The sequence below is a fragment of the Wyeomyia smithii genome, chromosome 2, assembly GCF_029784165.1.
Source record: "Wyeomyia smithii strain HCP4-BCI-WySm-NY-G18 chromosome 2, ASM2978416v1, whole genome shotgun sequence".
Lineage (NCBI taxonomy): Eukaryota > Metazoa > Arthropoda > Insecta > Diptera > Culicidae > Wyeomyia > Wyeomyia smithii.
Window position 1 is genome coordinate 75,126,532 of NC_073695.1, and position 15,463 is coordinate 75,141,994.

General features: G+C 37.5%; 1 protein-coding gene across 1 annotated transcript; it reads right to left on the bottom strand.

Annotated features, from left to right (window-relative positions):
* Nucleotides 1–9,139: 9,139 nt before the first annotated feature.
* Nucleotides 9,140–14,938, bottom strand: LOC129719686 (uncharacterized). Its single transcript, XM_055671076.1, has 3 exons — nt 14,741–14,938; nt 12,102–12,690; nt 9,140–11,018 (listed from the first exon to the last, which is right to left on the bottom strand). The coding sequence occupies exons 1-3, from the start codon at nt 14,936–14,938 to the stop codon at nt 10,672–10,674; spliced, it is 1,134 nt and encodes a 377-aa protein (XP_055527051.1). The 3' UTR covers nt 9,140–10,671.
* Nucleotides 14,939–15,463: the final 525 nt, after the last annotated feature.

Below are 15,463 nucleotides of genomic sequence, written 5' to 3' on the forward strand. Positions count from 1 at the left end.
ACGAGCAATTACTCAGTGGTACTTTAACGCACTTTTGCTCTGGCTAGAGGCTCCAAAGTTCGCAAGAATGGTTGAAAAGCTTTAATTTTTTTAGAGAAACTATTTCGAGCTTAAGGGGCATTTTTTTGCTTATGTAGACTAGTGGAATATATTGTGCAATGTTAATATTAATGAATTAAACCCATTCAAATATTCGCGTTTCATTAAAAGACGGGAAACCCGTTACCACCTCATCATGTGCATGTGCATTGTACAGTGAAAATAATATATGACAAGGTTAGAGTGGTGTCCTGTTGCAACCGTATCCAGCCAGAATAAAAAGGTCAATTTCATCATGGTTCAGTTAATAGATGATCGCATATCCGAAACAGAAGCTCATTATACCGGTCGGAAATACTCTCCTGTCCTGCTGTGCAGATAATGGGATTTTTCTCTCCTCAAATCGTTCGCAAAGAATTTACACTCAGGAAGCTCCTCCGATTCCAGTGTTGGACAGTAACGAAGTGGCCATCCCGACCAGCGAGCATGCCAACCTAGCTAAGGCTCACCCGCTGTCTGGCAGATTGTTTATTTATTTTGAATCATAATTGCACACCGAGACCCACGGGTACGATTTTGCGGTGCATTTGCTTCATACTGTGAAAATATAAATTCCAGCAGTCAAAATATAACCTCTAGAGAAAATTGAATTCAAGTGGTCAACTTTTTGGACGGCTGATGCGGTTTTGACAAAAGGTTACTGACTTGTTTCGGTAAATAACGAAGCAGTTTATTTGCTGGCTGACAAACTTGAGCAAAAAGAATGAGTTACAATACAAATTATTCAATATAGTTCACTGTTAAAAAGAATAGAAAAAATCAAATTAATTACTAACGTTCAACCACTCGCGCCGAAAACCTGGTAGCGGTATCGGACAGCAGCTGGGTCGTGGTGAGGAGTTAATTAAATTATTGTCATTTGCGAAACATGCAATTATCGTCCCACTCGGGCGTAGAGATTGAAAATTAAGCGGCCACATTCCGAAATTTTCCACAGCGTCTGTCCGCCTGTCCGAACCGGAACGGGACGAGTGAGTAATTTCGGGCTTGCGGCTTGTGATGGAGATTTTTGAATCACTTGAATGTCGATACGGACAGGATTCTGAATCGGACACGAGATACGGATGCGCTGCGAAAAGCGTTGCAGGTTAATGCGGATGAAATTGTGGCGGAAATAAGCGTTCCGAAACTCGTCCGAGCTTGACGTAGCAGCGCATCTGTGGCAGCTTGTGTCTATTAGGGTGAGTTTATTTGGGACTTCCGGTAGATCGTACACTTAAATTTGTTTGGGAAAAGGGGCTTATGTTTGGTGGCGGAATTCTCATAATTAACATATTATAACAAAAATGTACACATCCAGGATGGGTTAGAACCACCCTAGATGCAGTGCCTGGAACCAAAATGTAGAGAACATTTGGGGAAAGAGATATGGCCTGTGAGCCGGCTGTAATGGCTACCGAAATGTGACGAGTGAAATATCTGCGTTTGGAACTAGTGATTACCTGTCGGTAAAATTAATTTGCATTTCATGCAAGTGGACATAACGTCATTACGCGTTGTTGAAAGCAGGGTGATATTCACCACTGCTTGTGAAAAAGTAGTTATAATTGTAGTGGATTTTTACTCCCTATGGACAGTTTACCCATCCTACATCGAATAACCATTTATCATTTTTCAACTATGTGAAAAATGATTACGGATCGTTTTCTCGAAACGTTGCTATAGAATGCAGACACATTTAGACTCTTCACCGAAAGCAATAACTCCTTTCCACGTGCTCTCCGGTGATAGCGGGTTATACGGTGGAAGTGAACTTTTTGGTTCTGCAGGACAGCAGTGCATGTTCGAACATACATACCCCCATATATTACAGCAAACAAACGTCCACGTGCATCGGTCACAAATCCTGGACCGGATGATTAAATCGGTGTACTGGATTGGAAAATTTCCAATCTTTTATCGGATCATTTCCTTTAGTGCACACTCAGCTGCTCCGATAGTACGATTGGCTGATTATGGTGGCCGACCTTTTTAAGATTATTGTCAGCGTCGTCATTATTGGCATCCTGCCTGAGGAACCAACTGGAAATCTAATCCTTTCACTTGGATAGCGATAATTGGTTCCCGATCACCCTGTCCATGCTTCATAGTTGATTTCGGTACATTAAGTGTTAGCTGTACCTGAATATTTTATATCTGTGCTTCATATAAAAATAGCATACTACATATACTAGATAAAGGTATAATCTAGCAGTCGCAAGGTTGCAGATTTCGCTTTGACAGCGGGTGGTCGTGATTTTGAATCTTAGTAGAGTCAGACCAGTTGGTAGTCAAACGGGCTCTCACATGAGTTTATTTTCAGGCTCCCCACCCAAAAATAGGTCTCAGTTACAATGAAACTGGCCAGAGTAACTGGTAAGAGTTCTTGTCAGGGAGCTGTTATTATGGTGCGATATTGGTTGCAGGAACGAGCCTGAATCAAGTCCTGCACACAAACAGGAATCACTGGATTTGAAAATTCGCAACAAGGAAAGTAGTGCGTGCTTCAATCCGATGGTTCGTTCTTCGGTAATGAAGCCTAACCAAAATAGAAAATCGTGGACCATGATTCACTCTTTAGCGTTTTCACTCGCAACAGAACACAACATCAGGTTGCTACCCGACAGGTTGGTGGTAGTGGGTTTCTTTTGTTCCGTGCAAGTGCAACAATTCCAGGAAGCAGGAAACGAAACCCAAAATTCTGAAATGTGTCTCACTTACTTGGTAGCAATTTTCGTCGAACACAGGAACTGCACGGCACACATTGGATCTGCTGTCGAAATGAAAAGCGTTTATGATGTAGTGGCATTTCCATCTAGACAGGTTTCATATTTCTCACATCAACCTAACGGACTGCAGCGCGGTCTACCGCGCCTAAGCTTTGAAATAAGAACAGCAAAATGCTGCACTGCATTGGGTCCTAAAATAATGCTGATTCTATTCTTCCATCGTGTCTGTAATGTTCATGGTTTCCCTTTGAATCGTCGCTCCGGAATAGAATTTTCAATAGTTACGAACAGACATTTTCAATTCATTTGCAGTTTGGTTTCACAACTTCGTTAAAATACGCAAATGGCTGAGGCTTTTTATACGGTTGACCTATTTTTGTTGCATGGGCTCTGTTGCTTAATAAGCCAGCTCATTAGTATGAAAACTATCCTCCATAATTTATGTAAATCTGGCAACAGGGAGCACGTTACCTTCATCGCACACACCGCGGGGACACATCTAGCGATTGTCTCTGCTGAAGGTGGCAGCTGCTTGCACGTCGGTGACACCAAACTGCTAATTGAAAAATTATCATTTTATCCATCGTTTCTTATCTGGCAAAGTTTTGTTCCGACACGCGTTTCTTCTTCGCACGTGGAGCAAATGTGCCGAGAAACCGATTAAATAATTTGGAGCTGGCACGCATCTTCGTGCGCATCTTTTTACGCTTACTTGGCTCCTGAAGCAAGGCACGGTGCAGAAACATTGCCACCTCTCTCTCGGGAGATCACGCTCGAACCAACCTAATGGGCTTGTTATTTATTCATAGGTCGATTTTCACACGTGTTTCCCATAGCACCCAATGCGTTGTTAATTGGAGCCACTAAAGTGGCAAGATTATTAACAATTTGCATTTCCACTCCACAGGAGTTTTTTATCCAGATTTTATCCATTCTTATCCAGATATAAAAAAATTTCGGAACCAGGTTGATAAAATAATAATGTTGAGTAATGAAAATAAAAGTTATTCATTGCTCTTTTGAAACAAATCAGTGAAAGTTATTCGGATTTAGTTTTGATGAAATCTCGAATGCTTCTTCGAATATCACTGGAGTACAGCATTCGTTAACCAGAGCTGCCATTTTGTTCCACTATCTTCTCATCTCTGGCGCCTCCCGAGTCATTTTATTTAATCTTCAACTTTCGTTTGAAAATAACCTAATGTCTCTCAACTGAAGGCGGAACTGGAGGCAGTTATCACTTCACTCATCACTACGACCAATAGTGTCATTCACGGAGACTACCCATAATCCATCTTCCCGTACGTTTCGTCGTTCATCGGAATGCATCCTTCGTAGTTTGTAAGAACCTCATGGTACAAGTTCCGGGTACGTCTTTTAGTCACTAGATTTCACTCCATTATATGGCTTATTTCACTCCATTTTTTGGCTCAATTCACTCTGTTAGGCTTTGGCTCCGCTTGTCGTTGTACTATTAAGGGGTTATATACCATTTTAGTTTTAAAAAAATCGAAAAAAATTTTATTGCATTATCTTCAAATACAACATCTTGAGAACATTTTCACAAATTTTCATAAAGATTTGAGCAATAGGAAAAAAGTTAGAGCGATTTGCCGCGCGCCTCGCCCCGGCCGCATAAGCTAAACTTGAAACTTTACACGCGATTATCTCGGAATAGTGTTTTCCGAAAAATGACTTTGCGTGATCCTGATTGCGGGAGAAATAGTGAACCGATTTCCTTAATTTTTTTTAAATTTTCGTTATTAAATTCGCCGGTCCTTGAACGATCGCTTTTTGAAACATACAGTTACATTTTGCCGCAAAAAAAATTTTAATGCAATTTTTAGCGCTCAAAACGTGCATTTTTTGGGAAAAAGGTTCCCGTTTGCACTGAAAACAAAATACTTAAAAAAGCGATCGTTCAAGGACACGGCACACTTCTAAACTAATGAAATAATATGAGTTTTTTGATTTCGGTTGACCCGCTGAGTCTATCAGGATCACCGTAAGCCTCTGCAAAAAATAGCGTTTCGGGGAAACGGCCATTACTCAAGTAATAATTGGTATATCTCAAAATCAAACGTATTTTTTTATTGTTGATAAACTGTACTTTCAGAAAAAACCACTTCAATGCAATAAAAATGGTGCTATGCACTTAAAAATATATTCAAACTTCCCTCATTTTTCTCGACCAAAAGGGTATATAACCTCTTAAGTATAAATCAATACTTGCTCATATTAAATATTTTTACAGATCCCTTTATCAGAAAGTGACAGAACCTGGAAGAAGCGTTAAATACAGGGTGTAAGGGAGCTGATCCTTCAAGGGGTGATAGAGGACCTTATTTGATGATAAAAATCCTTTTACACATATGGCCAAAATTTAACTACTGCAAAGTTATTCACTTTTTTCAGTTTTCGGTTATGTTTGCCTTGAACGAGCTCCAGCATAACTGTGTGGTAGCTAGCTCAATTTTGTTGGTTTCTTTGGAAAGCTGACAAAAATTAATAATCAATTAGAAAGGAACAAATGTGAAATCAAATGTTTTTTGGGAATTAATCTGCGGTTTTCTCTCTGAAATGTGTGAACTATACCGACGGAGAATAAGCGAGGATGAAAAAAAAAGATAAACTGCACTTGAATGTGGCCAATATTATAGTCAGACGACGATTGGCGGAAATGCATATACTTCTCGGAAGGTACCAACCAACAAACCAATCAGACGTCGTGGTGGCTCGTGCTGTGTTACGAAGTTGTCGCCATGTTGCTTGGTTTTAGGCTGTGCGTCTCATCACCCTCAAGTATCCTACGATCTGGTCGAGCCATCGTGCACACTGCGGCTATCTATTTCTGGTGTCGACAGGGTTGCTGAGGAGAAGTGATTTCAGAGGGTTGTCGTCCGGCACCTTACCAGCGATGGAAACGAAACGATTATGATCCGATTGTCGTTTTGTCCCAAACTGTACAGATTGCGATCTGTTCAAGTAATGAATAAACTTGAATCCTCTCAGTACGTAACAAAATGTTGATGCATTGCCCACTCCGAAATAATAAATACATAACAAGACTATATACAGCTCTTAGAAGAGAATGATCCGCGCAACTCGTTGTGTTTTTTTTCCGTACGTGGCTCGTAGCACGAGGAAAAACGATAGCGAAAGAGAAAGAATAATAAACTTGACTTGTCCCCTTCGCATCACAGTGATGCAGTAGCAATGATGTGGTGCGGACCGTGCGGTTGCGGCGGGAGGGAGAGTTATTTCAGGCTATCGGACTACTTGGGCAACGATTGTTTTCAGCAGGTTTGCTACACCAATTAATGAAAAACTGCTGGAGTAGTCTTAAACGTAATAGGATATTTTTTTTTATTCATCTAAAAAGAAGGCTGCTCCAGCAGGTAATACAAATACGAATAGGTACCAAACTTTGCTATTATTCAATTGATCGAATTACGATAAGCTTGCGGTTATGTCGAAGAATTTATCTGCCTCTTGTTTTGTTATGGTTTGGTGAATGGAACATTTTCCTCATATTAATTTGAGAGGTAGTGCTAAGAGGGGAGAGAGAGGAGATGGCTACCTGATATAAAAAAATTAAAAAAAAAACGCAAGGTTGGCATAATTTGCATGGTTGATCGTGGGTCGTGGACGCGAAATAAACGCAATAGTCATCTTCGCGTGCTAATGAGTAGACATTCAAATGCTTGAACCTATCTCCTGAAACAAATTTCTTTTTAGTCGTATTGAACTAAGATTTTTAGTAAACATAACAATAATGCTTTTCTAGCAATAGTAAGTTCCAGGGTACGTGTAATATTTTATTTTTTTATCGTTTCCTTTCGGATTGACCATTTTTTACAAAGAATCACCGAATGGCGAAAGGACATTCCCTCTTATAAATCAAAATTTTTATATGAATCCTGTTTGCCAAAAGGGTGTACTAAATTAACTATATTCACGCGCTAGAAGTTTTGATATAATAGCGGCAATTCATCTTCTAGCTCTCGAAAAATTCGTTCGTTTCATTGTTCCACCTAATCACGCAACCACACGCTGCGAAAACACTTCGAAGACTTTTCTGATTTCCGTGATACCATGCTGGATCGAAACCCGTACAGTATCGAAATTCGTACACCTTGATGTTTTTCTTCAGTTTCAAGCATTATAAAAATGAAAATTCATATGATAGTTACATGTACATGTCCATTGAGCTGCCGGCCTTCTGTTAAATTAAACTATGCTCTAGTAGGTCATGAAATAAAAATATTAAAAATGAAAAATCAATCGTGAATCGGTTTCAGTTGTCATTTCGTTGTATCGTTAGAGAATTTACTAAGGAAACGTTCTTCAGATAAAAACGTTTTTCAAGTGGGATATAAGTGTTTTACTCTGTGAATCTTTTCGATTGATGGGATGGAAATGATGGAAAAGGTAAGTCTTTGTCATTTTCGAGCTGTATATTGTCTGGTAAATAGTGAAAACTGTATTTATTCAACAAAAACTGTGCCGTGCGGATTTTGATCCTTGTTAATTGCTTGAAACGAAATCCGCACAGCGTGTGTATCATGCATATATTGTTGAACTTTCTTCTTGTTTTCAGCATATTATGGAAGAAAACGAGTAGAAATATACGGCAAACAATTTCAAGGAGCTGTGACTGAGGTGCGCAAAAGAAAGTCGTACCGGGAAGCTTCGAGAGGTTCCGGCGTTCCGGTTACTACAATAAGGGGTGCCGCAACGAAACGCTACGAAAATTGCACTATTTCAGCTAACATAAAAAATTAAAAAACCGTGTGAAACTTTAGAAACCAACTGATCCCCAAAATATATTTATTCGTAAATTTCAAGATAAATTATAAATGAAAGATGTTCATTTTTGTACTTCTATTCATTACTGTAAGGACTTTGATCCAGTCTATATCGCGTGTGTGCGGATTTCGATTCAAAAGTGTACGGGTTTTGATTCAGACAAAAAACTGTGTACGGATTTCGATTCAAAACATGCTCTATTTAAACATGATTTTTTCGAGTTTCAGAGTGATTTTAATCATTTTGCTTAAAAATAGCAATAAAATATAAGTAGACCTATAAGTCAACATATGCTTAGGTGTACGGATTTCGATCCAGCACGGTATCCGACGTTGAATCGGTCACGAATGGCATTGAATGGCACAATTCCCCTGTTGAAAAGCACTACCACAATGATTATTCAATAAGTTCCAGTACTATATACACTAAAGTCGCTTTTTACGCGGTGGATACGTGCCGCGTAAAAAAACGCGTAAATTCCGGAATCCGCGTAAAAAAAACTTGCGTTAATTCTGCATTCCAAGTGAAGGAAAACCGAAATCCGCGTAAAAAAACCGCGTGAATTCCAGAATCCGCGTAAAAAAAAACGCTTAAAAAACGACCTTAGTGTAGTTTAAAATACACCTCTGTTTTTCTTTTGGAAATATTCAAATTGTAATCAAGAATAGAGAATAATTCTCAATATCTGAATGAGTAGTGAGTACTTGGTACAAGTAAGTACAGTATAGGTCCGATTGTTTAACTGTTTTACTCATCTAGATTTGCTGTAATTTTAAAATCGAACCCATACTGCATTTACTTTCACATATACCATTTTTGAATGAAAAAGATGTGCTGCTTTTCTAATGACCTTGTTTCGGATAAATTGGTTGGATTGTAACGATAAATGTTGTTCGTTCATGATAAGTCAAGTATGATTACCAGTGGTGGGTACCGCTAACTGAAAATTTAGCGACGCTAATCGCTAAGCCGCTAATCTGAAAATTTTACATACGCCATCAGCAATTCACAGTTTTTCTGAATATTTCTATTGTCGCTTCTCTACAAAATTAGCGAATTAGCGATTAGCGTTTCGTAGGCCAAGCGACGCTAACAGTTTCGCTAACCAGCTCAAAAATTCGTTTTCCTCCAAATGCTAATTATATCACTTCGATTTGACTTTACACCGATTAAATGAATGGATTCCTCATCGTAAAAAACGAAAGTTAATTTTGTTTGTTTTGAATTCAATGAACAAATAACAATTTTATTAAAAAAATGTGTGTGTTTGTGCCTGTGCGTGTGTGTGTGCCTGTGCGTGTGTGTGTGCCTGTGCGTGTATGTGTGGCTGTGCGTGTATGTGTGCCTGTACGTGTGTGTGCGTGTGTGTGTGTGTGTGTGTGTGTGTGTGTGTGTGTGTGTGTGTGCGTTCGTGTGTGTGTGTGTGTGCGTACATGTGTATGTGTGTGCGTACGTGTGTATGTGTGTGTATCGAGGTGTGTGTATGTGTGCATATCGATGTCTGTGTGTGTATGTGTGTGTGTATGTGTGTGTGTGTATGTATGTGAGCGAGCTTGGGAGTATTTCTGTGAGATAACGATACACTTTAAATGAAACATATTAGGCCAAAATACGGCAATAGCGCTACTGGGTACAGTTGATAGCAGAAAGTTGAGCATTAGAAGCATTGGCCGAACATTCAGTTGCACTGTCCTTTGGTAGTATACTGGTAAGTGCAGTTGGCAAAAGGTCACGGTTAAGCTTGACTCGCAGCACGTTCTCAATGTTACCTCCAGAAAGTCTGTTTCTCATCGGGGTATACACGTTATTATACCGCGAAAAATCGCGCTCGATATCCGCTTGTGTTGAAGCTGCAGAATACACAACTCGAGCGATTTGCCATATACGCTCTTCTTCTATTTTTTTAGCAAACCAGTAGTGAATGACATTAAAATTCGGATCAGTTGCTTGAACTCTTTTTTGGTACTGTATATTCCTGATTAACTGCGAGACAGCAGTCTGCTCAACGCCAACGGCAGAGCTCGATTCTTCTCCAAATATCGTTGTAATAAACTCGTCCATGTCGAACTCGTCCGTATTTGTTTGCGAGGTTCCTGCAACAACCGGTATTGTAGGTTGCTCATGTTGCTCGAGTCGTTTGAATAAGTTCTCCAGAAATTCCTAAAAACAGTCGCAATGAATTAATGAATATTGGTCATTAAGTACGAGAAATCTTAAAATAATATGTAGGTTAACCAAACTTAATCTAGCCTCAGATTTTGGAAATTAATTTTTTGTTTAATATTCTTTGAAGAGCTACGTATTTTTTCATATTCAAAACATCGAAATAAAAATAGTTGGTCTATTCTATAGTACAACTTCTTGAAAACTTTTACCCAAACTTTAATAGAGATTTGAGCGATAGGGAGAAAGTTCACGGCCTTAAGGGCTATACTTGAAAACTTACCTCCAAAAAATTATTTCAGAGAACTAAAAATTGTCATTTTTTCTAAACGCACTTTTTTGTTGTTTGCAACTGTACTATTGAAAAATTAAAACTCTAATACAATAGAACGTACTGCAACGTACTAAAAAATAAATAAAAGTATGTAACCTATTGATTCAATACTAAAGGGAGCACGGAAAAATTGAGAATACTGAGTTGGCGGAGGTTAACTGCATCATAACAATGTCAGCCTTTACCCATGGTAGTCGCATTATTGTCCTATGTATACTGGTCACCGAGAATCAGTCCTATATAAACAGAAGACCCAAATAAAATAAACTGAGTTGTGATTACCGGCAGTATAAAGTTATAAGCCCAATGCACAATTGGTTGAGATGCGACCAAACCGAACCAAGCACCATTTTTAATACATTTTTTAAACCAGGGCGTGTGGAAATTATCTTTCGTGCAAAATCGAAATGATTGGAATAGTCCCTAATGACATAATAAAAAAACCATGTAGCAGCTTGCATAAAGCATATGGTGTGGTTAAACTTAGAATACTATTGTTTTTGGTAAAATTGTTTTGGTGCTCGTTTCGGTTGATCTACACACCGACTATTTATGATTTCAGCGAATAGCAGAAGTTTTAAAAAGATATGTATTTACCACAATTTTCTGCTTTTCAGGGTTTAAAAACAGCTCGGAACCATTGAAGTTCAAACGCGGGTCCATGAAGAGTGCAGCTTTATAAGGCATGCTGCTCATTAGAGTCTTTTGTCGTTTCTGCATGGATTGCAAAATGGGAGTCCTGAAGCGGTTGTCTCCAAGTTTCATTACTCGACCATAAGCTTTGAGCCATTCTAGGTGGAACTGGCTTATTACGCAGTCGTTTTTTTGTGCGGCTATTGTGGCATCGTACAACGGTGCAAAGGCTTCGTGATAATCGTCGACAACCTTCCAACTACCAGAGAGATCTGAGAATTGATCAAAGGATGAAAATCAATTAACAATCAGTTATCTATGAATCCGTAACTGCATAGTGGCTCAGGGGGTTTCCTCATTAGTTGGAGATGGTTTTTCTCTTTTTTTGTACATGGTAGAAAAAGTGTTACAGAGAAATGACATTATGAACATGAGAAAAGTAGTTGTTTGAGCAAAACCGAAACAGAATGACGGATTTATGAGCAATTTCGCGAGCTGCATGGGCGGCATGATTACACTAAAAGTGCTCAAGCTATTTATACAAAATTACATTCATAAAACAAACAATAAGTACACGTAACTAAATCTCCAAAGTACTAAAAAAATGTTCAAAACAAAATCGCGCCAAATGATCAAGGTCGAAAACCGACGATTTTAGATTTGAATGAAACTGTACACACGTATTTGGCTTTGCAAACTGAGTGTTGAGGATTTTGAGATTTTTCAGACCCATGAGTTATTTTGTGATAGGGCGTATTCATTTAGAAACGTTCAAAGTATTGTAGCTCAGAATCCGTTGGTGTTATAAAAGAATTAAAAAAAAAGTACGAGTACGCAAAAAAAAGATAATTAGCACTGAATCTTGATTGAAAACAATACCTTGAATGCTTCGAAAGGAAAGCCTATGCCAAAATGCATACGCTTTTTAAGGAAAAATAACTCATGGGTCAAGAAAATCTCTTTATCTGTGGAAAATACTCAGTTTGCTAAGCCAAATACATGTGCAAAGTTTCATTTAAAACAAAATTTTGCAAATTATCTCGTTATTTGTTTTAATGTTTCTAACGCTTTTATTGCAAAAAAAGTTCAAAACTACAAAATTTCTTCAAAATTAATTTTTAAAGAATTTTTCTGAACGAGTTTGTGCAAGATTGTTAGTAAAATGCAAGATCGTGTAAATCCGCCATTTTATTGTGGTTTTACAATCAACAATTTTTTTTCTTATGTTCCAACTTATCGTCATATCAATGATTAAAAATACTCTGCCGCTTTTTAACAACCAATAATGGAGAAACCCACTGTTTGGAAAACTGATAAGGAGACTCCCTCAAATACATTGGAAACATATATTTTACCTAGCATGGGGTGCTTTACACCCAACCCGGCGAAAAATTCACGATTTTTGATGAGTTCCCTGAGCATCAAAAAATAGTGGTTCCATCTTATCTGGTTTGGAATCGGGGGCATGGCAACCCCAGAGTATTTAAAGCTCGTTTGGTATTCCGCTTTTCGATACGCTTTAACTATTTTAGTGACAGCCTTCAATTCAGCTTCCGCTATTTTTGTTGCATCTGCAACAACCAGATTGAGTGTATGGGCTCCACACCGCACACACTCGATCTGGTTGATTTCTAAATTCTTCATACACATCGCAACGATTTCGTCCAGGTTGTCTTCAGTGCCATCTTCACCGCCATCTTCGCCTTCTGTACCTTCGTCGCTATTACAGAAAAATTGTTCACAAACGTCGTCTATTTGCTTTTCCTGTATGAGATCGACTGCTTTTATGCCATTTGTGGCGTTGTCGATTGTCGCCGAGTACCACTGCCATGATTGGATACGGAATGTTTGGCCGAGTTTTAGTAATTCTCTTTTCAAGTAATCAGCCGTGTGACGCTCGGTCAACTCAACGACACCTAAAAATAAACCAAAACTGAAATAATACTGAGGCCAAGTGAAAATGGCTTACAGTATCCCATAGAAATTCGTAAAATTATTTTTTTTTTCATTTTAAACGGTCAACGTTGTCAAACAAAGTTTTCATTCCAGGAAATGAATTAATGGTAAATAATTGAGATTTTTAGTGTTTCTTTTACATTTTTTTACATAGAAGGGGGAGGGGGTCTGAAATCTAGATTTTTAGCGTTACGTAATTTGTGTACGACGCCAAACAGAATAGTCTACAGTAAAGTTCTTTTTTACACGATTCTACGTACCGTGCAAAAAAAAACCGTGTAAAAAAACCGCGTTATTTGGAAAAACGTCGTAAAAAGAACCATGTAAAATAAAACCGTGTAAAAATGAAACTGTGTAAAAAACAGCCTACTATAGTCTGTTACCGTTACTGTTACTAACTGTAACAATTTTACGCGAAGACGAAAAATCGTGCAAAAAAACCGCGTTATTTGAGAAAACGAAGTAAAAAAATCGCGTCATTTGGAAAATCGTCGTAAAAAAGAACCGTGTAAAATAAATCCGTGTAAAAATACCGTGTAAAAAAGACTTTACTGTATATACATAGAACTAAAAATATAACACGTCGATGTTGTACCATTATGTTACATATCAGAGTTTAGTCGACCATTGCAAATATTTTTATAGCCAAAACGGTTCGTTTGGACGGTGTGAGGTCTTCGACAATGATGTAGATAATAATTTTGTCTTTAAAAAAATACACTCTAAAACCATTTATTTTAAGAGATTCAAAAGTGAAATTAAAACTTATCTAAATAAGCTCATTTTTTCAAAATCCATTTTATTTTATAAAAACTACGAAAGATTACCTAAACATTGAGAACTATCCGATCATGGACATTATAAATAGAAACAAATATTTTTTTTAATTTCAAATTTGACTTATCTAGAGCCAATATGTTGTAAGAGGGCATCTATAAAATACGTTATGCTTGATGGAAACGAAAAAAAATTAAAATAAAATTAAAATAAGTCGAAAATTTTGAAAATATTTAAAAAAATTATAATAAAAAAATACCCAAATAAAATAATACATACTAAAAATACAAAAAAAAAATTAAAACAAATTTAAAAAAATTTAAAAATAAAAGAATAATTTAAATTTTTAAAAGTTTGAGGAATTAAATAAAAACGAGTTGGCAAATCAATAATAAACCCTGATCAAATTTTTTCTTTAGATTTGACTGCAATTACACCAGGAACAATCACGAGATATATATTTTTGTAAGAAATGTAATTTTGACTTTTAGGGGGATGAGTCAAAAATAAAATTCTTCTTATCTATTCGAAAACAACAAATCATTTATATAAAGTAAAAAAAAAAATATTTTTTTTTCTCTGATTTGATTATGGGTCAGAATTCGTGAAACGGATCACTAAAAATCACGATATTTAATTTTTCAAATAAGTATTAAAAACTTCGAGTTTCACTCGGGAAGTTGATTTTACAATTTTTATTGAATTTGAGTAAGTTCTCAAGTTGTTATAGTCATTAGTCGTTGCGGCACCAACTTCGAAGGCCCATATCTTTAGATAAAAAAATAACATTACATGGTTTCAGCCAAGCCAAAATAACATTTTGAAAAAAAATTAACTGGTACATATTTTATAAAAATGCTCATCGTGTTAGATTTAAAAAAACAATTGGGTTGTTTCTTAGAGAAATATATTTTAAAATGTTTGTTTCCAAACATATTTTCTGCAACTTTGTCGAAGACAGCACACCTGTCTAACAAACCGCTCTGGCTCTCAAAATATTAGTAATGATCATCATTCATGAACCCTTCACAAAACTTAGTAGCAATTAAAAAAATACTAATATTACATAATGCATACTAAGCCCATAGGCACATCTAAGGAAAGTTTTAGCCAAATCAAAAATAACAACTAATAATAATTTTGAAATTGGGTCTTTTTCACGGCATCACATTTGTGGTACGAAATTATTAAGCATACAAGATAACTGCTCACCTAGAGACCGGCTGACGAGATTCAAATCCTTATAAAACTGAATGCTCACTCCCATCACACTTCTGTTCATCTTTGAAGTACAGTCGAATTTCATACTGAGGAGTTGGCCTTCCACCTCAGCCGTAATCAATTCAACAATCGCCTCACTTGTTTGTTGAATGGTTTTAACAATGCTGTGCCGATTAACTTTTAAGTTCAGGGCTTCAAGGATGGGATCTACGATATCCCGAAGTCCCTCCCACTCCATACTTGCAAAGGGGCAATCGTGGAGTGTACACAGTTTAACCAGCCCACCAATAATTTTTCGCTGGTGCACTCGCACTATCGTGGACTCATCCGGTTGCCCAGCGTGTTTAATTCGTTTGCGGCGCAAAAGGTTTTCTACTTCGTCATCTGGAAGCCGTTTTCCAAAATTCAAAATATTGAATTCAACGGGATGCTGCTCCCGGAGATGCCGATGGCAATTCGAAATAATAATAGTTTTTGGCCGGTAAGTGCAATTCTCCGCCGCGATGCACCTGAAACCGCCATCCTCTATTGCGAAAACTTGCCGAACTTTTTCGGATATATTAATCTTTTCTACTTTTTTGTCCATCCTGAGTCCTGACACACGTTTTATACAAGCAAGATCTCTAAACCAACTGGGAACTTGAACCTGCCACCAAAACAATCTCATTATGGGAGTAGGAGACAACACATTTTTTTCACTCTCTTTTCGACAAAAATCACAATCATTGGCTGAATGAACATGAATGATTTTTGTTCATCATAT

Coding starts and splice junctions, on each gene's coding strand:
- LOC129719686 (XM_055671076.1), bottom strand. CDS start 14,938: ATGGAGTGGGAGGGACTTCGGGATATCGTAGATCCCATCCTTGAAGCC. Junction 12,691..14,740: donor TGAACAGAAGTGTGATGGGA/GTGAGCATTCAG, acceptor ACTTGGCCTCAG/TATTATTTCAGTTTTGGTTT. Junction 11,019..12,101: donor TGTAAAGCACCCCATGCTAG/GTAAAATATATG, acceptor ATCAATTCTCAG/ATCTCTCTGGTAGTTGGAAG.